Raw genomic sequence first — 24,104 nt, forward strand, 5'->3', positions numbered from 1 at the left:
CCAACATGGCCTTACAAAGATTGAGCTCTTGAACAAACAAATGATGGGGTTTTTAAACCATGGGGAAGGAACTGTGATAGGGTAGGAAACAGGAGGAGGTGTGTCTTCTGATTGATGGGTTGATTGTTGACTGATTGGGGAGTGATGATTTTCACCTGTGAGGGGAGAAGGAGAGAAAAGAAACACACACAGGATACACACAGACACAGGATACCTGTATCCGTAACACACACACACACACACACACACACACACACACACACACACACACACACACACACACACACACACACACACACACACACACACACACACACACACACACACACACACACACAGCTCATTCCTCCAAACACAGACCCACAAGGCTGTTGATAGGTAGTGCACTGCTTTTGGTCTGGGTTATCCCCATATAGCTGGGGTTAAAAGTAGTGCCCTCTATGGCTTTCTCCACTCCCCTATCTTCTGTCTGTGTTGTTGTGGTGTGGAGTCTTCCCCTGGCTGAGGTAACCATGGAGATGGTGCTACTCTAGGGCAGTTTTGCAGGCCACTGGTGTGGCTCTCACTTTTTAAGAGCCTGACGTTGTGCCCACGGTTTTACTATTAAACTGCCCCTCCCCCACAAACACACACACACACAAGTGTGTGTTTGGTCAAATAACGGTAGGTGTGTGTGTGTGTGTATGACTGTGTGTGTTGACTAGTTATTAAATGTGTCTCTCCTGCAGTGTCGGATGGTGTGTAAGGACGTGCCAGCTGAGACCATGTACGATGTTCTCCATGACATTGAGTACCGGAGGAAATGGGACGCGAACGTCATCGAAACCTTCGACATCGGAAAACTCACTGTTAACGCAGACGTGGGCTACTACTCCTGTACGACATACACATGCACACACACACACACACACACGCACACGCACACGCACACGCACACACATTCAGTGTGTGTATGTTAATGAGGCTCCTCCTCGTCTGTGTCTAGGGAAGTGTCCCAAGCCGCTGAGGAACCGTGACGTCATCACGCTGCGCTCTTGGCTGCCCACTGGCAGTGATTACATCATCATGAACTACTCTGTCAAACATGCTGTAAGTATAAACATGTACAGGGAGAGAGTATCCTGGTCCAGAACCCTGTACTATACCTTCTCCCTCAGGGCTCTCCAATCCTGTTCCTGTACTATACCTTCTCCCTCAGGGCTCTCCAACCCTGTTCCTGTACTATACCTTCTCCCTCAGGGCTATCCAACCCTGTTCCTGTACTATACCTTCTCCCTCAGGGCTCTCCAACCCTGTTCCTGTACTATACCTTCTCCCTCAGGGCTCTCCAACCCTGTTCCTGTACTATACCTTCTCCCTCAGGGCTCTCCAACCCTGTTCCTGTACTATACCTTCTCCCTCAGGGCTCTCCAACCCTGTTCCTGTACTATACCTTCTCCCTCAGGGCTCTCCAACCCTGTTCCTGTACTATACCTTCTCCCTCAGGGCTCTCCAATCCTGTTCCTGTACTATACCTTCTCCCTCAGGGCTCTCCAACCCTGTTCCTGTACTATACCTTCTCCCTCAGGGCTCTCCAACCCTGTTCCTGTACTATACCTTCTCCCTCAGGGCTCTCCAACCCTGTTCCTGTACTATACCTTCTCCCTCAGGGCTATCCAACCCTGTTCCTGTACTATACCTTCTCCCTCAGGGCTCTCCAACCCTGTTCCTGTACTATACCTTCTCCCTCAGGGCTCTCCAACCCTGTTCCTGTACTATACCTTCTCCCTCAGGGCTCTCCAACCCTGTTCCTGTACTATACCTTCTCCCTCAGGGCTCTCCAACCCTGTTCCTGTACTATACCTTCTCCCTCAGGGCTCTCCAACCCTGTTCCTGTACTATACCTTCTCCCTCAGGGCTCTCCAACCCTGTTCCTGTACTATACCTTCTCCCTCAGGGCTCTCCAACCCTGTTCCTGTACTATACCTTCTCCCTCAGGGCTATCCAACCCTGTTCCTGTACTATACCTTCTCCCTCAGGGCTCTCCAACCCTGTTCCTGTACTATACCTTCTCCCTCAGGGCTCTCCAACCCTGTTCCTGTACTATACCTTCTCCCTCAGGGCTATCCAACCCTGTTCCTGTACTATACCTTCTCCCTCAGGGCTATCCAACCCTGTTCCTGTACTATACCTTCTCCCTCAGGGCTCTCCAACCCTGTTCCTGTACTATACCTTCTCCCTCAGGGCTCTCCAACCCTGTTCCTGTACTATACCTTCTCCCTCAGGGCTCTCCAACCCTGTTCCTGTACTATACCTTCTCCCTCAGGGCTCTCCAACCCTGTTCCTGTACTATACCTTCTCCCTCAGGGCTCTCCAACCCTGTTCCTGTACTATACCTTCTCCCTCAGGGCTCTCCAACCCTGTTCCTGTACTATACCTTCTCCCTCAGGGCTCTCCAACCCTGTTCCTGTACTATACCTTCTCCCTCAGGGCTCTCCAACCCTGTTCCTGTACTATACCTCCTCCCTCAGGGCTCTCCAACCCTGTTCCTGTACTATACCTTCTCCCTCAGGGCTCTCCAACCCTGTTCCTGTACTATACCTTCTCCCTCAGGGCTCTCCAACCCTGTTCCTGTACTATACCTTCTCCCTCAGGGCTATCCAACCCGGTTCCTGTACTATACCTTCTCCCTCAGGGCTCTCCAACCCTGTTCCTGTACTATACCTTCTCCCTCAGGGCTCTCCAACCCTGTTCCTGTACTATACCTTCTCCCTCAGGGCTCTCCAACCCTGTTCCTGTACTATACCTTCTCCCTCAGGGCTATCCAACCCTGTTCCTGTACTATACCTTCTCCCTCAGGGCTCTCCAACCATGTTCCTGTACTATACCTTCTCCCTCAGGGCTCTCCAACCCTGTTCCTGTACTATACCTTCTCCCTCAGGGCTCTCCAACCCTGTTCCTGTACTATACCTTCTCCCTCAGGGCTCTCCAACCCTGTTCCTGTACTATACCTTCTCCCTCAGGGCTCTCCAACCCTGTTCCTGTACTATACCTTCTCCCTCAGGGCTCTCCAACCCTGTTCCTGTACTATACCTTCTCCCTCAGGGCTCTCCAACCCTGTTCCTATACTATAACTCTAACTATAACTGGTTGTGTGATGCTCTACAGGGAGAAACAGAAGAGAACAGACCTGAAGCCTAGTCTCCCTCAGGGCATTTGAATAAAGCTTTATTGGTCCGTGCCACTGCTAATGCTGGACAAAGCCTGTGTGCGCGTGTGCGTGTGTGTGTGTGTGCGCTGGATAGGGTAGTGGTAGCTCCGGGTTAGATCACTCAGACAGTACAGTGGCTCAATGCCAAACTGAAAATGTATCTCCTTCCAATCTGTCCTTCAGAATCTGTCCTTCAGGACCTTTGAGAAGTTGAAAGCAAGATGGTAGAACCTTGACTTGAGCTTATTGGAGGAGCCTTCTAGAACCCTTATAATACCACTCTCCTTTCTCCTGTTCAATCAGACCTGACAAAACTAGTCACCTAGGGCAGAAAGGTAGGGGATAACGGTTTGGTTTGGAATTAGGCCCACATGCTGTGGTTGTTTTTCTGCCCAGTGGAGGAAGACAGCGAGATCGAGGCATCCTGTCTAGAAGGAAGCACTCAACATGTTTCTCTTTCTTTCTCTCTCTCTCTTGTGTGGTGTGTGTGTGTGTGATCAATGTTAAGTGGAAAACTCACGTGACTGCTGCTGCTGTAAGCTTACACACGCAAACACTCAACAAACCTGCAAGACACGATAAAGAACAACATACATACAAAACATCCACACAAACATAGCTACTTTTCTCACATTGAGTTTAGTGAGGGTTATTGGGCTTAGTGAGAGGTGAGGGTTATTGGGTTTAGTGGGAGGTGAGGGTTATTGGGTTTAGTGGGAGGTGAGGGTTTTTGGGTTTAGTGGGAGGTGAGAGTTATTGGGTTTAGTGGGAGGTGAGGGTTATTGGGTTTAGTGGGAGGTGAGGGTTAATGGGTTTAGTGTGAGGTGAGGGTTATTGGGTTTAGTGGGAGGTGAGGGTTATTGGGTTTAGTGGGAGGTAGGGGTTATGGGGTTTAGTGGGAGGTGAGAGTTATTGGGTTTAGTGGGAGGTGAGAGTTATTGGGTTTAGTGGGAGGTGAGGGTTATTGGGCTTAGTGAGAGGTGAGGGTTATTGGGTTTAGTGGGAGGTGAGGGTTATTGGGTTTAGTGGGAGGTGAGGGTTTTTGGGTTTAGTGGGAGGTGAGAGTTATTGGGTTTAGTGGGAGGTGAGGGTTATTGGGTTTAGTGGGAGGTGAGGGTTAATGGGTTTAGTGTGAGGTGAGGGTTATTGGGTTTAGTGGGAGGTGAGGGTTATTGGGTTTAGTGGGAGGTAGGGGTTATGGGGTTTAGTGGGAGGTGAGAGTTATTGGGTTTAGTGGGAGGTGAGAGTTATTGGGTTTAGTGGGAGGTGAGGGTTATTGGGCTTAGTGAGAGGTGAGGGTTATTGGGTTTAGTGGGAGGTGAGGGTTATTGGGTTTAGTGGGAGGTGAGGGTTTTTGGGTTTAGTGGGAGGTGAGAGTTATTGGGTTTAGTGGGAGGTGAGGGTTATTGGGTTTAGTGGGAGGTGAGGGTTAATGGGTTTAGTGTGAGGTGAGGGTTATTGGGTTTAGTGGGAGGTGAGGGTTATTGGGTTTAGTGGGAGGTAGGGGTTATGGGGTTTAGTGGGAGGTGAGAGTTATTGGGTTTAGTGGGAGGTGAGAGTTATTGGGTTTAGTGGGAGGTGAGGGTTATTGGGATTAGTGAGAGGTGAGGGTTATTGGGTTTAGTGGGAGGTGAGGGTTATTGGGTTTAGTGGGAGGTGAGGGTTTTTGGGTTTAGTGGGAGGTGAGAGTTATTGGGTTTAGTGGGAGGTGAGGGTTATTGGGTTTAGTGGGAGGTGAGGGTTAATGGGTTTAGTGTGAGGTGAGGGTTATTGGGTTTAGTGGGAGGTGAGGGTTATTGGGTTTAGTGGGAGGTAGGGGTTATGGGGTTTAGTGGGAGGTGAGAGTTATTGGGTTTAGTGGGAGGTGAGAGTTATTGGGTTTAGTGGGAGGTGAGGGTTATTGGGTTTAGTGGGAGGTGTTGGTTATTGGGTTTAGTGGGAGGTGAGAGTTATTGGGTTTAGTGGGAGGTGAGGGTTATTGAGTTTAGTGGGAGGTGAGGGTTATTGGGTTTAGTGGGAGGTGAGAGTTATTGGGTTTAGTGGGAGGTGAGGGTTATTGAGTTTAGTTGGAGGTGAGGGTTATTGGGTTTAGTGGGAGGTGAGGGTTATTGGGTTTAGTGGGAGGTGAGGGTTATTGGGTTTAGTGGGAGGTGAGAGTTATTGGGTTTAGTGGGAGGTGAGGGTTATTGAGTTTAGTTGGAGGTGAGGGTTATTGGGTTTAGTGGGAGGTGAGGGTTATTGGGTTTAGTGGGAGGTGAGGGTTATTGGGTTTAGTGAGAGGTGAGGGTTATTGGACGAGACATGGTCAGATGACAGAGCTGTAGATCTAAAGGAGAGGAGAGAGAATCACTTTACCCCTCCAGAATATATATTACTTTGTGCATTAAACTCTTGGTAAGTGAATATCATCTTTTAAATTTAAACTCTGTTTAAGTGCAGGGCAGTTCATAATTGTTTTAATTCAAATTCATTTTGTTTGAATTGCTTTGGATATTTGCATGTGTTAAGGGTGTGTACTGGAGGCGAAGTCAGGTGCAGGAGAGCAGAGTGTCGTTAACAGTCGCACTTTTCATTCCGGTCCAAACGAAAGCACATAAGTACATAAAACGTGCCCAAAACACAGAACATTAACAGAAGTCTGGCGTGTAACAATACCCACATAACATCAAAACAATCACACACAAAGACCTGGAGGTCAACAGAGGACTAAATACATGCAGTGTGATTAGGGAATGAAAACCAGGTGTGTATGGAAACAAGACAAAACAAATGGAATATGAAAAATGGAGCGGCGATGGCTAGAAAGCCGGTGACGTCGATCGCCGAACGAACAAGGAGAGGAGCCGACTTCGGCGGAAGTCATGACAGCATGTTATGGCTGTATTGTGCACTCATGCAAAACAAACCCAAATATCTGGAGTCAATTGTATTTACAGCAATTGAACCTAGTGTCAGTGGTTGAGACCATTTCCTCAGATAGGGGTGTTCTGTGCTAACTAGGGCTGTTCCACTGTTCCTGTAGAAATACCCGCCAAAGAAGGACATGGTACGAGCTGTGTCCATCCAGACTGGCTACCTGATCCAGAGCCACGGACCGAACCACTGCACTCTTACCTACCTGGCACACGTGGACCCAAAAGGTAATACACACAAGACTCAGTGGAGGTTTCTGAGGGGAGGACGGCTCATAGTAATGGCTGGAATGGAGTCAATGAAATGGTATGAATCACATGGAAACCACATGTTTGATACCATTCCATTTTCTCCATTGCAGATATTATTATCAGTCGTCCTCTCAGGAGCCACCAGGTGGTTAATGTGCTTGGAGAGTTAATGAATGATTCGTACTCAGGACCTTCTTTCAACAGAAATCACCATAGTAACTATGGATCTGTAGGACAGGGACAGTCCCGCATCTCTCTCTCTCATTCTCCATCTCTCTCTCTCGTTCCCCATCTCTCGTTCTCCATCTCTCTCTCTCGTTCTCTATCTCTCTCTCTCGTTCTCCATCTCTCTCTCTCGTTCTCCATCTCTCTCTCTCTCGTTCTCCATCTCTATCTCTCTCGTTCTCCATCTCGCTCTCTCTTTTGTTCTCCATCACTCTCTCTTGTTCTCCATCTCTCTCTCTTGTTCTCCATCTCTCTCTCTCTCGTTCTCCATCTCTCTCTCTCTCGTTCTCCATCTCGCTCTCTCTCTTGTTCTCCATCTCTCTCTCTTGTTCTCCATCTCTCTCTCTTGTTCTCCATCTCTCTCTCTTGTTCTCCATCTCTCTCTCTCTTGTTCTCCATCTCTCTCTCTCTTGTTCTCCATCTCTCTCTCTCTTGTTCTCCATCTCTCTCTCTCTTGTTCTCCATCTCTCTCTCTCTCTTGTTCTCCATCTCTCTCTCTCTCGTTCTCCATCTCTCTCAATTCAATTCAATTTACTTTATTGACATGGCATGTTCATTATTACTCACATTGTCAAAGTATACATATAGAAAAAAATATATATATACTATAACTATATAAAATATATTTATATATAAATAAATGGTTGGACCAACAGAAATAATAATAGTAGTAGTGGACATGGGATTACCATTAACAACAACTACAACAACAATATTAATGAGAACAACAATACATTAAAGCAATGGTAGTGGACCAGTGTCAACATGACTGAGAAGACACACAACATGGTAGTGGACCAGTGTCATCATGACTGAGAAGACACACGACATGGTATGAAAGACAAAACAAAACAAGATGGGAAATAATATTGACATTACATTGCACTTTTCACTGGCTGTCCCTCAGGTTGTGGCAGGAGGACACATTTGGTTGACAAAACTGCACATTTTGGCTTTTCACCCAGTAAATATTTGATTTTTTCTTCATCTTTTATAGTTTCAAATTCTTTGTATTGAATTATAATTTTGGGAAATAAATATTCTCTTAGGTCTGAGTATTTGTCACATTGTAATAGGAAATGCAGCTCTGTCTCTACCTCTCCCCTGGAGCAGAGTGAGCACAGCCTGTCCTCTCTGGGCAGCCAGGTTTGTCTGTGACGACTGGTCTCTATAGCCAGACTGTGCTCACTGAGTCTGTACCTAGTCAGTGTTTTCCTCAGTTTTCTATCAGTCACAGTGGTCAGATAGTCTGCCACCATGCACTGTCTGTTTAGAGCCAAATAGCATTGAAGTTTACTTAGATTTTTTGTGGTGTCTTTCCAATAGGTGATATATTTTTGTTTTGTGTTGATTTGGTTGGGCCAGATTGGTTTGGGTTGGTGAACTGAGCCTCAGAACCAGCTGGCTGAGGGGACTCTTCTCTTTTTTCATCTCTTGACATTGTAGAGCTGTGTGATGGAATGTTTTGGGGTCACTTGTTTTTAGATGGTTGTAAAATTTGATGGCTCTTTTTTCTATTCGAATGAGGAGGGGGTATTGGCCCAATTCTGCTCTACATGCGTTATTTGGAGTTTTTCTTTGCACTTGCAATACAGTCTTGCAAAACTCTGCATGCAGTATTTCAATTGGATGTTTGTCCCATTTGGTGAATTGATTATTAGAGATTGGACCCCATACTTCCCTGCCATATAGAGCAATTGGTTCTATAACTGATTGAAACATTTTGAGCCAGAATCTAATTGGAATTTCGATTTTGATGTTCCTTTTAATGGCATAGAATGCTCTTCTTGCTTTGTCTCTCAGCTCATTCACAGCCATGTGAAAGCTACCTGTGTTGCTGATATTTAGTCCTAGATATGTGTAGTATTTGGTGTGTTCTAATAGAACTGTGTCCAAATAGAATTTATATTTGTCATCCTGATTTCCGGACCTTTTTTGGAATATCATTATATAAAGTTTTTTTAGGTTAACAATCAGAGCCCAGATCTGACAGAACCTGTGAAGATGATCTAGGTGCTGCTGTAACCCCTCTTTAGTGGGAGACCGCAGCACCAGGTCATCTGCGTACAGCAGACACTTGATTTCAGTGTTGTGTAGGGTGATACCAGGTGCTATCGATTCTTCTAATGTTTTTGCCAATTCATTAATGTAGATGTTAAATAGTATTGGACTTATTGGGCAGCCCTGTTTCACTCCCCGTCCCTGAGAGAAGAAGTCTGTTTGCTTGTTGTCAATTCATTAATGTAGATGTTAAATAGTATTGGACTTATTGGGCAGCCCTGTTTCACTCCCCGTCCCTGAGAGAAGAAGTCTGTTTGCTTGTTGTCAATTCATTAATGTAGATGTTAAATAGTGTTGGACTTATTGGGCAGCCCTGTTTCACTCCCCGTCCCTGAGAGAAGAAGTCTGTTTGCTTGTTGTTAATTCATTAATGTAGATGTTAAATAGTGTTGGACTTATTAGGCAGCCCTGTTTCACTCCCCGTCCCTGAGAGAAGAAGTCTGTTTGCTTGTTGTCAATTCATTAATGTAGATGTTAAATAGTGTCGGACTTATTGGACAGCCCTGTTTCACTCCCCGTCCCTGAGAGAAGAAGTCTGTTTGCTTGTTGTCAATTCATTAATGTAGATGTTAAATAGTGTCGGACTTATTGGACAGCCCTGTTTCACTCCCCGTCCCTGAGAGAAGAAGTCTGTTTGCTTGTTGCCAATTTTAACCGCACATTTGTTTTTAGTGTACATTGATTTAATAGTATCATATGTTTTCCCTCCAATACCACTTTCTATTAGTCTATAAAAAAAGACCTTCCTGCCAAATTGAATCAAATGCTTTCTTGAAATCTACAAAACACGAGTAGATTTTGCCTTTGTTTTGGTTTACTTGTTTATCAATTAGAGTGTGGAGGGTGTAAATGTTGTCTGTTGTACGATAAATTTTTTAAAATCCAATCTGGCTTCTTTTCAGGACGTTGTGTTCGTCAAGGAAATGATGTAGTCTGCTATTTATAATACTGCAGAGAATTTTCCCCAAGTTGCTGTTAACGCAAATTCCTCTGTAATTATTTGGGTCAAATTTGTCTCCATTTTTATAGATTGGTGTGATCAATCCCTGGTTCCAAATATCGGGGAAAATACCTGCAGTGAGGATATTGTTGAAGAGTTTGAGTATAGCCAATTTGTGGTCTGTACATTTGATCATTTCATTTAAAATAGCATCAGCACCACAGGCCTTTTTGGGTTGGAGACTGCATCGTTTTTCCAATAAATATTCTTCTGTAATTGGGGTATCCACAGGATTCTGGTAGTCTTTGACTGCTGATTCAAGGATTTGTCATTTTTCTTGTATATCCTTTTGTTCTGGGCTCTTTGTTATATTGCTGTAGAGGATTGCAAAGTGATTTCTCCACATATCCCCATTTTGGATAGCCAATTACTCATGATGAGGTTTGTTTAATTTATTCCAATTCTCCCAGAAGTGGTTTGATTCTATGGATTCCTCAATTCCATCCAGCTGATTTCTAATGTGCTGTTCCTTTTTTGTTCTTAGGGTGTGTTTGTATTGCTTCAGTGTTTCCCCCTATTGAAGGTGTATATTTTTGTTGTCTGGTTCTCTGTGTTTTTGATTAGATATATTTCTCAATTACTTTCTTAGATTTTTGCAATCATTATCAAACCATTTTTCATTATCTGTTATTTCTGGTTTGCTCTTATGCTTCTTTAAATTAGCCAAGGAGGCTAATTTGACAAATATGAAGTTTATATTCCAAACAGCCAAATTTACACCTTCGTTGCTGAAGGAGAATGTTAAGGCTAAACAGTTGTCCAGGAGAGATTGCATTTTTGGGCTACTAATTGCTTTTTGGTAGATGTCTACTGTTTGCACTCCATCTATAGGCCTGTTTTGTACCATGTAATTTATTGGGCCGTGATGCTTCATGGTTGGGTTCTGCTCTTCTCAGATACACTGTGATTTTACTGTGGTCTGAGAGAGGTGTTAGTGGGCTGACTGTGAAGGCTCTGAGAGACTCTGGGTTTAGGTCGGTGAGGAAGTAGTCTACAGTGCTGCTGCCAAGGGATGAGTTGTAGGTGTACCTACCAAAAGAGTCCCCTCTCAGCCTACCATTGACTATGTACATTCATTTGGTTGGTGGGGGCTGGGCCAGTTGCTCCTCTCACAGCCTGTGCGTAACTCTGCCTTCCGGGCTGTGGCTCCTCCAGGTGTGGGTCTGCAGTGGGGGGCAGGGGGGTGGGAGGCCTCGTCTGGGTGGCTCTGAAGCTCTCTCTCTCGTTCTTGTTCTCTCTCTTTCTCTCGTTCTCCATCTCTCTCTCTCTCTCTCTCTCTCTCGTTCTCTCTCTCTCTCTCTCGTTCTCCATCTCTCTCTCTCTTTCTCTCTCTCATTCTCCATTTCTCTCTCTCTCTCATTCTCCATTTCTCTCTCTCTCTCCTTCTCTCTCGCTCTCTAGTTCTCCATCTCTCTCTCTCTCGTTCTCCATCTCTCTCTCTCTCGTTCTCCATCTCTCTCTCTCTCTCGTTCTCCATCTCTCTCTCTCTCTCTCGTTCTCCATCTCTCTCTCTCTCTCATTCTCCATTTCTCTCTCTCTCTCATTCTCCATTTCTCTCTCTCTCTCATTCTCCATTTCTCTCTCTCTCGTTCTCTCTCTCTCTCTCTCATTCTCCATCTCTCTCTCTCTCTCTCGTTCTCCATCTCTCTCTCTCGTTCTCTCAATTCAATTCAAGGGCTTTATTGGCATGGGAAACATGTGTTAACATTGCCAAAGCAAGTGAGGTAGATAATATATAAAGTGAATATATAAAGTGAAATAAACAATAAAAATTAACAGTAAACATCACACATACAGAAGTTTCAAAACAATAAAGACATTACAAATGTCATATTATATATATATATATATACAGTGTTTTAACAATGTACAAATGGTAAAGGACACAAGATAAAATAAATAAGCATAAATATGGGTTGTATTTACAATGGTGTTTGTTCTTCACTGGTTGCCCTTTTCTTGTAGCAACAGGTCACAAATCTTGCTGCTGTGGTGGCACACTGTGGAATTTCACCCAGTAGATATGGGAGTTTTTCAAAATTGGATTTGTTTTCTAATTCTTTGTGGATCTGTGTAATCTGAGGGAAATATGTCTCTCTAATATGGTCATACATTGGGCAGGAGGTTAGGAAGTGCAGCTCAGTTTCCACCTCATTTTGTAGGCAGTGAGCACATAGCCTGTCTTCTCTTGAGAGCCATGTCTGCCTACGGCGGCCTTTCTCAATAGCAAGGCTATGCTCACTGAGTCTGTACATAGTCAAAGCTTTCCTTAATTTTGGGTCAGTCTCAGTGGTCAGGTATTCTGCCACTGTGTACTCTTTGTTTAGGGCCAAATAGCATTCTAGTTTGCTCTGTTTTTTTGTTAATTCTTTCCAATGTGTCAAGTAATTATCTTTTTGTTTTCTCATGATTTGGTTGGGTCTAATTGTGTTGCTGTCCTGGGGCTCTGTAGGGTGTGTTTGTGTTTGTGAACAGAGCCCCAGGACCAGCTTGCTTAGGGGACTCTTCTCCAGGTTCATCTCTCTGTAGGTGAAGGCTTTGTTGTGGAAGGTTTGGGAATCGCTTCCTTTTAGGTGGTTATAGAATTTAACGGCTCTTTTCTGAATTTTGATAATTAGTGGGTATCGGCCTAATTCTGCTCTGCATGCATTATTTGGTGTTCTACGTTGTACACAGAGGATATTTTTGCAGAATTCTGCGTGCAGAGTCTCAATTTGGTATTTGTCCCATTTTGTGAAGTCTTGGTTGGTGAGCGGACCCCAGACCTCACAACCATAAAGGGCAATGGGCTCTATGACTGATTCAAGTATTTTTAGCCAAATCCTAATTGGTATGTTGAAATTTATGTTCCTTTTGATGGCATAGAATGCCCTTCTTGCCTTGTCTCTCAGATCGTTCACAGCTTTGTGGAAGTTACCTGTGGCGCTGATGTTTAGGCCGAGGTATGTATAGTTTTTTGTGTGCTCTAGGGCAACAGTGTCTAGATGGAATTTGTATTTGTGGTCCTGGTGACTGGACCTTTTTTGGAACACCATTATTTTGGTCCTACTGAGATTTATTGTCAGGGCCCAGGTCTGACAGAATCAATAAGATCTAGGTGCTGCTGTAGGCCCTCCTTGGTTGGTGACAGAAGCACCAGATCATCAGCAAACAGCAGACATTTGACTTTGGATTCTAGTAGGGTGAGGCCGGGTGCTGCAGACTTTTCTAGTGCCCGCGCCAATTCGTTGATATATATGTTGAAGAGGGTGGGGCTTAAGCTGCATCCCTGTCTAACCACACGACCCTGTGTGAAGAAATTTGTGTGTTTTTTGCCAATTTTAACCGCACACTTGTTGTTTGTGTACATGGATTTTATAATGTCGTATGTTTTACCCCCAACACCACTTTCCATCAGTTTGATTAGCAGACCCTCATGCCAAATTGAGTCGAAGGCTTTTTTGAAATCAACAAAGCATGAGAAGACTTTGCCTTTGTTTTGGTTTGTTTGGTCTCTCTCTCTCTCTCGTTCTCCATCTCTCTCTCTCTCGTTCTCCATCTCTCTCCTGTTCTCCATCTCTCTCTCTCTCTCTCCTGTTCTCCATCTCTCTCTCTCTCTCTCTCTCGTTCTCCATCTCTCTCTCTCTCGTTCTCCATCTCTCTCTTTCGTTCTCCATCTCTCTCTCTCTCTCGCTCTCTCTCTCTCTCTCTCTCTCTCATTCTCCTCTCTCTCTCTTGTTCTCTTTCTCTCTCGTTCTCTCTCTCTCGTTCTCTATCTCTCTTTCTCTCTCTCGTTCTCCATCTCTCTCTCTCTCTCGTTCTCCATCTCTCTCTCTCTCTCGTTCTCCATCTCTCTCTCTCTCTCGTTCTCCATCTCTCTCTCTCTCTCGTTCTCCATCTCTCTCTCTCTCTCGTTCTCCATCTCTCTCTCTCTCTCTCTCTCTCATTCTCCATTTCTCTCTCTCTCTCGTTCTCTCTCTCATTCTCCATCTCTCTCTCTCTCTCTTGTTCTCCATCTCTCTCTCCATCTCTCTCTCTCTCTCTCTCGTGCTCCATCTCTCTCTCCATCTCTCTCTCTCTCTCTCTTGTTCTCCATCTCTCTCTCCATCTCTCTCTCTCTCTCTCTCGTTCTCCATCTCTCTCTCTCGTTCTCCATCTATCTCTCTCTCTCTCGTGCTCCATCTCTCTCTCTCTCGTGCTCCATCTCTCTCTCTCTCTCTCTCTCGTTCTCCATCTCACTCTCTCATTCTTCTCTCATTCTCCTCTCTCTCTCTCTTGTTCTCCATCTCTCTCTCTCTTGTTCTCTCTTGTTCTCTCTCTCAATTCAATTCAATTTGCTTTATTGGCATGACGTAACAATGTACATTTGCCAAAGCTTACTTTGGATATTTACAAAATGAAAAAAAAATGAGAATCAAACAACAACAACCAAGGGTCAAAATAACCATACATTCAAAAATAACAATAAGCATACAGTAGAGGACATGTGCAGGTTGATTGGTCTGTCAGACACTGTCCCTCAACTTATGGCAGGCAGCAATGAAGTGTGCTGCCAACCCACAGCTCTCTGCGTCCTCCCCCAACAGGACGGATAGCCTATCCTCATCAGAGAGTTTTTTAAACCTTGAATAAGGGTTTCAAATTTGGGGAAATGACACTCTCTAATTGTTTTATATTTTTTACATTTTGTCAGGAAATGCAGCTCTGTCTCAGGTTCTGCTGTGGTGCAGTGGTTGCACAGCCTTTCCTCTACAGGGAGCCAGGTTCTGCTGTGGTGCAGTGGTTGCACAGCCTTTCCTCTACAGGGAGCCAGGTTTTCCTCTGTCTACCCTTCTCAATGGCAAGGCTGTGCTCACTGAGCCTGTACTTTGTCAAGGTTTTTCTTAGGTTTTGATCAGTAAACATTGTCAAATAGTTAGCCACTGTGTACGTTAGGGCCAGATAGCACTGCATTTTGCTTTGTGCTTGTGTTTCCCAATAAGCAATGCAGTTTTGTTTTGACTGTGTTGTAATTTGGTTTATTCTGATTGGATGTTCTGGTCCTGAGGCTTCAGTGTGTTAGTAGAACAGGTTTGTGAACTCAGCCCCAGGACCAGCTGGATGAGGGGACTCTTTTTGGTAATGATATGAGAGGGGGTCACTGTATTTTAGATGTTTCCAAAACTTAATTGCTCTTTTTTGAGTTTTTATTATTAGTGGATATTGGCCTAATTCTGCCCTGCATGCATTGTTTGTAGTTTTCCTCTGGACATGTAGGATAATCTTACAGAACTCTGCATGCAGGGTTTCAGTGGAGTGTTTGTCCCATTTGATGAAATCTGCAAGTGGACCCCACACCTCGCTGCCATAAAGTGCAATTGGTTCAATGACATATTCAATTAGTTTTAGCCAAATTTTAAAAGGTCTTTCAATTTGAATGAGCTTTTTAATGCCGTAGAATGCCCGGCGTGCTTTCTCTCTCTGTTCATTCACTGCCTCATTAAGGTTTCCAGTTTAGCTTAGTTTTAAACCTAAGTAATTGTAGTGTGTGCAATACTCTATATATTTTGTACCAATTGAGAAATTTGGTCTAATTTCCTGAGATCTGTATCTTCTCTGGCAAATCATTATTTTAGTATTTTGGGGTTTACTGCCAGGGCCCAGGTCTGGCAGTACTGCTCGAGCAGGTCCAGGCTCTGCTGTAGGCCATGTGCTGTGGGTGACAGCAGGCATAGGTCATCTGCGAAGAGTAGGCATTTAACTTCTGAATTGTGGAGACTAACACCAGGGGCTGAGGATTTTTCTAGAATAGTGGCCAATTTGTTGATGTAAATATTGAAGAGTGCAGGGCTCAGATTGCAACCCTGGCGAAGGCCCCGCCCCTGGTTAAAGAATTCTGTTATTTTCTTACCAATTTTAGTGCTGCACGTATTGCCAGTATATATTGATTTAATTATGTCATATGTTTTACCCCCTACACCACTTTCAGTAACATTGTAGAACAGTCCTGTATGCCAAATAGAATCAAATGCTTTTTGGAAGTCGATAAAGCAAGCATATATTTTGGTATTATTTTGGTGGACATGTTTGTATCAGGGTGTGTCGGGTGTAAATATGATCAGTTGTGAGATGTTTTGGTATAAATTCAATTTGGCTTTTACTCAAGACATTGTGCTTATTAAGGAAGTTTATAACTCTTACATTTATAATACTACAGAAAACCTTCCCCAGGTTACTGTTCACACAAATGCCTCTGTAATTGTTCGGGTCAAATATGTCTCCATTATTAAAGATTGGGGTTATGAGTCCTTGATTCCAGATGTCAGGGAAATAACCTACACTCAGGATCAAATTAAACCGTTTTAATATAGCCAATTTAAATTTTGCACTAGTGAGTTTGAGCATCTCATTTAGGATGCCATCAGGTCCGCAGGCTTTTTTAAATTTGAGAGCCTGAAGTTTCTTATAGAGCTCCTGGTCAGTAATAGTTTAGTTTCTTATAGAGCTCCTGGTCAGTAATAGTTTAGTTTCTTATAGAGCTCCTGGTCAGTAATAGTTTAGTGTCTTATAGAGCTCCTGGTCAGTAATAGTTTAGTTTCTTATAGAGCTCCTGGTCAGTAATAGTTTAGTTTCTTATAGAGCTCCTGGTCAGTAATAGTTTAGTTTCTTATAGAGCTCCTGGTCAGTAATAGTTTAGTTTCTGATAGAGCTCCTGGTCAGTAATAGTTTAGTGTCTTATAGAGCTCCTGGTCAGTAATAGTTTAGTTTCTTATAGAGCTCCTGGTCAGTAATAGTTTAGTTTCTTATAGAGCTCGTGGTCAGTAATAGTTTAGTTTCTTATATAGCTCCTGGTCAGTAATAGTTTAGTTTCTTATAGAGCTCCTGGTCAGTAATAGTTTAGTTTCTTATAGAGCTCCTGGTCAGTAATAGTTTAGTTTCTTATAGAGCTCCTGGTCAGTAATAGTTTAGTTTCTTATAGAGCTCCTGGTCAGTAATAGTTTAGTTTCTTATAGAGCTCCTGGTCAGTAATAGTTTAGTTTCTTATAGAGCTCCTGGTCAGTAATAGTTTAGTTTCTTATAGAGCTCCTGGTCAGTAATAGTTTAGTTTCTTATAGAGCTCCTGGTCAGTAATAGTTTAGTTTCTTATAGAGCTCCTGGTCAGTAATAGTTTAGTTTCTGATAGAGCTCCTGGTCAGTAATAGTTTAGTTTCTTATAGAGCTCCTGGTCAGTAATAGTTTAGTTTCTTATAGAGCTCCTGGTCAGTAATAGTTTAGTTTCTTATAGAGCTCCTGGTCAGTAATAGTTTAGTTTCTTATAGAGCTCCTGGTCAGTAATAGTTTAGTTTCTTATAGAGCTCCTGGTCAGTAATAGTTTAGTTTCTTATAGAGCTCCTGGTCAGTAATAGTTTAGTTTCTTATAGAGCTCCTGGTCAGTAATAGTTTAGTTTCTTATAGAGCTCCTGGTCAGTAACTGGGGAGTCCAGTTGATTTTGATTGTCCTTTATAGCTTTTTCTAATCCATTCAACTCCTCATGAATTTGGCGTTGTTCTGTCTTTGTGTCAATTTGAACGGTGTTGTAGAGTGTTTGGTTGTCCATATGTCACCATTTTCTATCGCTAATTCCTTGTTTCGATTTTAAAACGTTTTTTCCAATTTTGCCAGAAGTTGTTTGTGTTTATGGACTCCTGAATTAGTGTCAGCTGCTTGCTGTTGTACTGTGCTGTTTTGGTTCTGAGTGTTACGTTTATAGAGTGTTAAAGTCTCACAGTAATGAAGGTGTAATTCACCATTATTTGGGTTCTGTGCTTTCGGTTGGATAGTGTTCTAAGTTTTTTCCTTATAATTTTACAATCTGCATCAAAACATTTGTCATCTGTGATCTTTTTTGTTTAGTTTTTTATCAATTTCAATTGTTCTTCTTTTGCCGTTTACCTGAATATATAGTTTGTTTTTTACTGTTAGATTGATGCCTTCTTCACTGTGAGTGAATGTGGAATCCAGAAAGTTATCTAAGAGTGTTTGGATATTTTGGTTACAGGTTGCTTTCTGGTATTCTTCTCTCTTTCTCTCATTCTCCATCTCTCTCTCTCACTCTTTCTCTCGTTCTCCATCTCTCTCTCTCTCTCTCTCTCTCTCTTTCTCTCGTTCTCCAGCTCTCTCTCTCTCTCTCTTTCTTGTTCTCCATCTCTCTCTCTCTCTCTCTCTCTCTCTCTCTCTCTCTCTCTCTCTCGTTCTCCATCTCTCTCTCTCTCTCTCTCTCTTGTTCTCCATCTCTCTCTCTCTCTCTCTCTTGTTCTCCATCTCTCTCTCTCTCTCTCTCTCTCTTGTTCTCCATCTCTCTCTTTCTCTTGTTCTCCATCTCTCTCTCTCGCTTGTTCTCCCTCTCTCTCTCTCTCTCTCTCCCTCTCTCTCTCTCATTCTTGGTCTCTCTCTCGTTCTTGGTCTCTCTCTCTCTCTCTTGGTGTCCATCTCTCTCTCTCTCTCGGTGTCCATCTCTCTCTCTCTCTCTCTCTCTCTCTCTCTCTCTCTCTCTCTCTCTCTCTTGTTCTACATCTCTCTCTCTCTTGGTCTCCATCTCTCTCTCTCTCTCTCTTGGTCTCCATCTCTCTCTCTCGGTCTCCATCTCTCACTGTCGGTCTCCATCTCTCTCTCTCTTTTGGTCTCCATTTCTCTCTCTCTTGGTCTCCATCTCTCTCTCTCTTGGTCTCCATCTCTCTCTCTCTCTTGGTCTCCATCTCTCTCTCTCTTGGTCTCCATCTCTCTCTCTCTTGGTCTCCATCTCTCTCTCTCTTAGTCTCCATCTCTCTCTCTCTTAGTCTCCATCTCTATCTCTCTCTCTTGGTCTCCATCTCTCTCTCTTGGTCTCCATCTCTCTCTCTTGGTCTCCATCTCTCTCTCTCTCGGTCTCCATCTCTCTCTCTCTCCCTCTCTCTCTTGGTCTCCATCTCTCTCTCTCTCTCTCTCTCTCTCTCGATCTCCATCTCTCGTTCTCTCTCTCTCTCGGTCTCCATCTCTCTCTCCCTCTCTCTCGTTCTCTCTCTCTCTCGGTCTCCATCTCTCATTCTCTCTCTCTCTCTTTCGCCCGTTCTCTCTCTCTCTCTCTCTCTCGTTCTCTCTCTCTCTTGTTCTCCATCTCTCTCTCTCTCTCTCTTGTTCTTCATCTTGCTCTTTCTCTTGTTCTCCATCTCTGTCTCGCTTGTTCTCCACCTCTCTCTCTCTCTCTCGTTCTTGGTCTCTCTCTCTCTCTCTCTCTTGGTCTCCATCTCTCTCTTGTTCTCCATTTCTCTCTCTCTCTCTCTCTCTCTCTCTCTCTCTCTCTCTCTCTCTCTCTCTCTTTCTCCATCTCTTGCTCTCGTTCTCCATCGCTCTCTCTCGTTCTCCATCTCTCTCTTGTTCTCCATCTCTCGTTCTCCATCTCTCTCTCTCGTTCTCCAGCTCTCTCGTTCTCCATCTCTCTCTCTCGTACTCCAGCTCTCTCTCTCGTTCTCCATCTCTCTCTCATTCTCCAGCTCTCTCTCTCGTTCTCCAGCTCTCTCTCTCGTTCTCCCTCTCTCTCTTTATTGCTTTTTCTCTGTTAAGATCTTAAAACTCTGAATATCTCACCAACTAATTATCTGTAAATCACCCTTGAGCTATTTGACCCTGGATGACATGCCATGGTGTAACATCGAAATCTCTCCCTCTCTTCTTCCCTCACCCAGGTTCACTACCCAAGTGGGTTGTAAACAAGTCTTCCCACTTTCTGGCTCCCAAAGTAAGTACATTCCAGTCTGCTTATGCCTACACTTCCCAGCATTACACTCCCATCACCACATTATAATGCTGAGGCAAGGAGAGAGGGGAGAGATGGGGAGGATACATATGTGAGTGGCTGTTTGTGTCCATGCATTACCCTCTTACTCAGCAGAGTCTGGCTGGCAGGACTCAGCACACACGGGAGAACACCTATGTTTAATGTATGATCCCTCCTACGCATCCCTGGTCGAGAAGCGTGTGTGTTGAAATAGCCAATGGGGGATCTCAAGGGAATGAGGAATGATTTGGGAGAGCCCCAGATGCTTAGATCTCAAACAGATAGACAACACATTACAGCACAGATAGAAAACACACTACAGCACAGATAGACAACTCTCTCTCCATTACTAGGTTACTATATGGAGCAGACAACTCTCTCCATCACTAGGTTACTACATGCAGCAGACAACTCTCTCTCCATCACTAGATTACTACATGCAACAGACAACTCAATTCAAGTCTGCTCTGCTTCAAGTCTGCTGTTAATGATAATGCAGAGGATTTTCCCAAGGTTGACCCATATCCCACGGTAGTTATTGGGGTCAAATTTGTCTCCACTATTGTGGATTGGGGTGATCAGTCCTTGGTTCCAACACCACAGGCCTTTTTGGGTTGGAGGGTTTTTATTTTGTCCTGTAACTCATTCAAGGTAATTTGAGAATCCAATAGGTTCTGGTCATCTTTAATAGTTAATTCTAAGATTTGTATTTAATCATGTATATGTTTTTGCTGTTTGTTCTTTGTTATAGAGTCAAAGAGATCTCAATTTTGGATAGATAATTCTTCCTGTTATTGTTTGTAAAGTGTTTTACAAATTTCCCAGCAGTGGTTAGATTCTATGGATTCTTCAGTTACAAGGAGCTGATTTCTGACATGCTGTTCCTTCTTTTTCCGTAGTGTATTTCTGTATTGTTTTAGTGATTCACCATAGTGAAGATTGGTTTTGCATTCTTCATAAAACCATTTGTCATTATTGTTACTTTTCTTTGGTTTTCTGTTAGAAATGTTTTGATTTGATAGGGAAGCTGAGAAGTCAAATATACTGTTTAGGTTTTCTACAGCCAAGTTTACACCTTCACTATTACAGTGAAACCTTTTGTCCAGGAAATTGTATTGAAGGGATTGAATTTGTTGTTGCCTAATAGTTTTTTGGTAGATTTCTACACTACTTTCCTTCAATCTACAACATTTCTTAGTGTTACTCAGTTCCTTTTGCTTTGATGCCTCATGATTGAGTATTGCTCTGTTCAAATCAAATCAAATTGTATTTGTCACATACACATGGTTAGCAGATGTTAATGCGAGTGTAGCGAAATGCTTGTGCTTCTAGTTCCGACAATGCAGTAATAACCAACAAGTAATCTAGCTAACAATTCCAAAACTACTACCTTATAGACACAAGTGTAAGGGGATAAAGAATATGTACATAAAGATATATGAATGAGTGATGGTACAGAGCGGCATAGGCAAGATACTTGCTGTGATTTTGCTGTGGTCTGACAGGGGTGTCAGTGGGCTGACTGTGAACGCTCTGAGAGACTCTGGGTTGAGGTCAGTGATAAAGTAGTCTACAGTACTACTGCCAAGAGAGGAGCTATAGGTGTACCTACCATAGGAGTCTCCTCGAAGCCTACCGTTGTCTATGTACATACCCAGCATCTGACAGAGCTGCAGGAGTTGTGACCCGTTTTTGTTGGTTATGTTGTCATAGTTGTGTCTAGGGGGGCGTATGGGGGAGGGAATGCTGTCACCTCCAGGCAGGTGTTTGTCCCCCTGTGTGCTGAGGGTGTCAGGTTCTTGTCCAGTTCTGGCATTTAGGTCGTCACAGACTAGTACATGTCCCTGGGCCTGGAAATGATTGATTTCCCCCTCTAGGATGGAGAAGCTGTCTTCATCAAAGAATGGGGATTCTAGTGGGGGGATATAGGTAGCACACAGGAGGACATTTTTCTCTGTTAAGATCATTTCTTTTTACATTTCTAGCCAGATGTAAAATGTTCCTGTTTTGACTAATTTAATGGAGTGAGTTAGGTCTGCTCTATACCAAATTAGCATACCCCCTGAGTCCCTTCCCTGTTTCACACCTGGTAGTTTGGTGGATGGGACTACCAGCTCTCTGTAACCTAGAGGGCAACCAGTGGGTCCGTCTCCTCTATACCACCCACCTGGTAGTTTGGTGGATGGGACTACCAGCTCTCTGTAACCTAGAGGGCAACCAGTGGGTCCGTCTCCTCTATACCAGGTTTCTTGTAGGATGATAATATCTTATTAGTGATTTCTTTGATGAAGTCTGGGTTCCTGCTCTTTATGCCTCAGACCTTGGATATTCCAGGATGACACTCTGTGAAAACGTTTTTGTTCTTGTATATATTTGTTTAAGTCCATAAGGAGTCAAATCTGTGTCTTGTGAATGTCCTCAGTGGGTGTGGGGGGGTAGTCAGGAGGGCTATCAGGGTGGCTGACAGGGGGCAGGTGCTCAGAGGGGGTGGGATCCCATGGTCTTGGGCTTCTTCATTTGTCTGTCCTGCTGTGTTGTGGATGCTATGGTCAGGGTCTGTGGCGGGCTGTTCTGCTGGCTTCTCTGTGGTGGTGGCCACCTCTCTAATGGGTTGTTCTCTGTCACACGCCATCCCCCTCACCCTCTCCTCCATCCCCCTCATCCTCTCCTCCAGCAGTCTGATCCTCTCCTCCATCCCCCTCACCCTCTCCTCCATCCCCCTCACCCTCTCCTCCAGCAGTCTGATCCTCTCCTCTAGTGCTCTGTTCTTCTCCTGCTCCTTCTCTTTCTCCTGTTGAAGTTGTCTCACCACTGTCCAGAGTGCAGATATGTCTCTCTCCACCTCCAGCTCTCCGGGTCTGGTTAAGAGAGTGTTGTTGTGCTGGACTGTTGTCTGGGTCTGTGCTGACTGGAGTGTAGCTGGGTGAATTGATCCCTCATTTCAATGAGGCAGTAGTACTCTGTGCTGGGAGGTTGATTTTCCGCTGGGGGTTGCACGTCAGTGGGTTTATGTAATGAAGAGGTCTGGTCTGACCTGCTCGGGGTGGGGGTATCTTTCTCAAGGGAGAGCTTCTCCTGCTGGGCTAATTATTTGATTAGGTGAAAGTTTAGATTAGGTGAAAATTCTCTCCATCACTAGGTTACTACATGGAGCAGACCTGTCTCTCTCTGTCTCTCTCTCTCTCTCTCTCTCTGTCTCTGTCTCTCTCTGTCTCTCTCTCTCTCTATCTCTCTCTCTCTCTCTCTCACTCTCTCTATGGAGCAGACAATTCTCTCTAACCCTGGCTAAATGCATATCTCTCTGTCTGTATGTCTCTCTCTCTCTTTCTCTGTTTGTGTGTGTCACAGGCGATGAAGAAGATCAGTAAGGCGTGTCTGAAGTACGGAGAGTGGAAGCAGAGACACAACCCGGGATTCAAGCCATGGCTCTACCCTGAGCAGACTACACTACCCACAATCCCATTGTCCGAGCTTAGCATCCAGCACGCAGACAGCCTGGAGAACATTGACGAGAGTACACTCAGCGAGATGCAGACACGGGAGGAGAGAGATAGCGACTAACACCACACACACACACACACACCTCAGTAAGATCGGAGAGAGACGGTGACTAACACCACACACACCTCAGTGAGATTGGAGAGGAGAGAGACAGTGACTAACACCACACACACACACACACCAGTGAGAATGGAGAGGACAGAGACAGTGACTAACACCACACACACCTCAGTGAGATCGGAGAGGACAGAGACAGTGACTAACACCACACACACACCTCAGTGAGATCAGAGAGGAGAGAGATAGTGACTAACACCAAACACACACCTCAGTGAGATCAGAGAGGAGAGAGACAGTGACTAACACCCCACACACACCTCAGTGAGATCGGAGAGGAGAGAGACAGTGACTAACACCACACACACACCTCAGTGAGATTGGAGAGGACAGAGACAGTGACTAACACCACACACACACCTCAGTGAGATCAGAGAGGAGAGAGATAGTGACTAACACCAAACACACACCTCAGTGAGATCAGAGAGGAGAGAGACAGTGACTAACACCACACACACACCTCAGTGAGATCAGAGAGGAGAGAGACAGTGACTAACACCACACACACACCTCAGTGAGATCGGAGAGGACAGAGACAGTGACTAACACCACCCACTTTCTCTTTCCTCTTCAGTTAGTCTCTTTGTCCTGAATCACTGCCTCTATTGCCCATTATACATGATGTGTCTCTGGATCACACACACACACACACACACAGGTCCACTCTCTTTTTCTCAACACTACAGTATGAATGTATGTAGAGTTCAATCTTAAATACAGATTCCTACAAAGGTTTTCATATTTCATTTGTGATCCGAGTCTTTCTTAAAGTGTGTGTGTGTGTGTGTTAAACGAGGTCTGACAAATGATTGACTTGATTAACAGATTGTTCTGGTCTGAATCTGTCACACTTACACACTGTTTAATGCCGCTTCTGCTGTGTGGCCTAGTTTGGACCCGGGATCCCCACTCTGGGTTGGCATGGCAACTCCCCGCTCAACTTAGCACCAGGGCTAGACAGGGAGGGGGAGGGAGGAGAGACCGAGAGAAAATGAGGGAGTGAAAACTCTGATGTAATTGTGGATCTGAATTGTTGGTGAGTTTGCCCTCCCCTGCAGTGCTCCCTCTGTTTGTTGGCCCAATTTCTCAAACAC

At 44.3% G+C, this 24,104-nt stretch overlaps 1 protein-coding gene across 1 annotated transcript in view; it reads left to right on the forward strand.

Moving 5' to 3' along the window:
* LOC139382573 (StAR related lipid transfer domain containing 10) overlaps positions 1-23,751 on the forward strand; it is a 36,539-nt gene extending 12,788 nt beyond the window's left edge. The window contains exons 2-6 of the mRNA XM_071126691.1: positions 729-876; positions 986-1,089; positions 6,213-6,330; positions 19,301-19,353; positions 22,741-23,751. Coding sequence (XP_070982792.1) covers positions 729-876; positions 986-1,089; positions 6,213-6,330; positions 19,301-19,353; positions 22,741-22,953 — 636 coding nt within the window. The 3' untranslated portion in view covers positions 22,954-23,751. The remainder of the gene's footprint in view (positions 1-728; positions 877-985; positions 1,090-6,212; positions 6,331-19,300; positions 19,354-22,740) is intronic.
* The last annotated feature ends 353 nt before the right edge of the window (positions 23,752-24,104 follow it).

The sequence above is a fragment of the Oncorhynchus clarkii genome, chromosome 24, assembly GCF_045791955.1.
Source record: "Oncorhynchus clarkii lewisi isolate Uvic-CL-2024 chromosome 24, UVic_Ocla_1.0, whole genome shotgun sequence".
NCBI classification, from domain to species: Eukaryota; Metazoa; Chordata; class Actinopteri; order Salmoniformes; family Salmonidae; genus Oncorhynchus; species Oncorhynchus clarkii.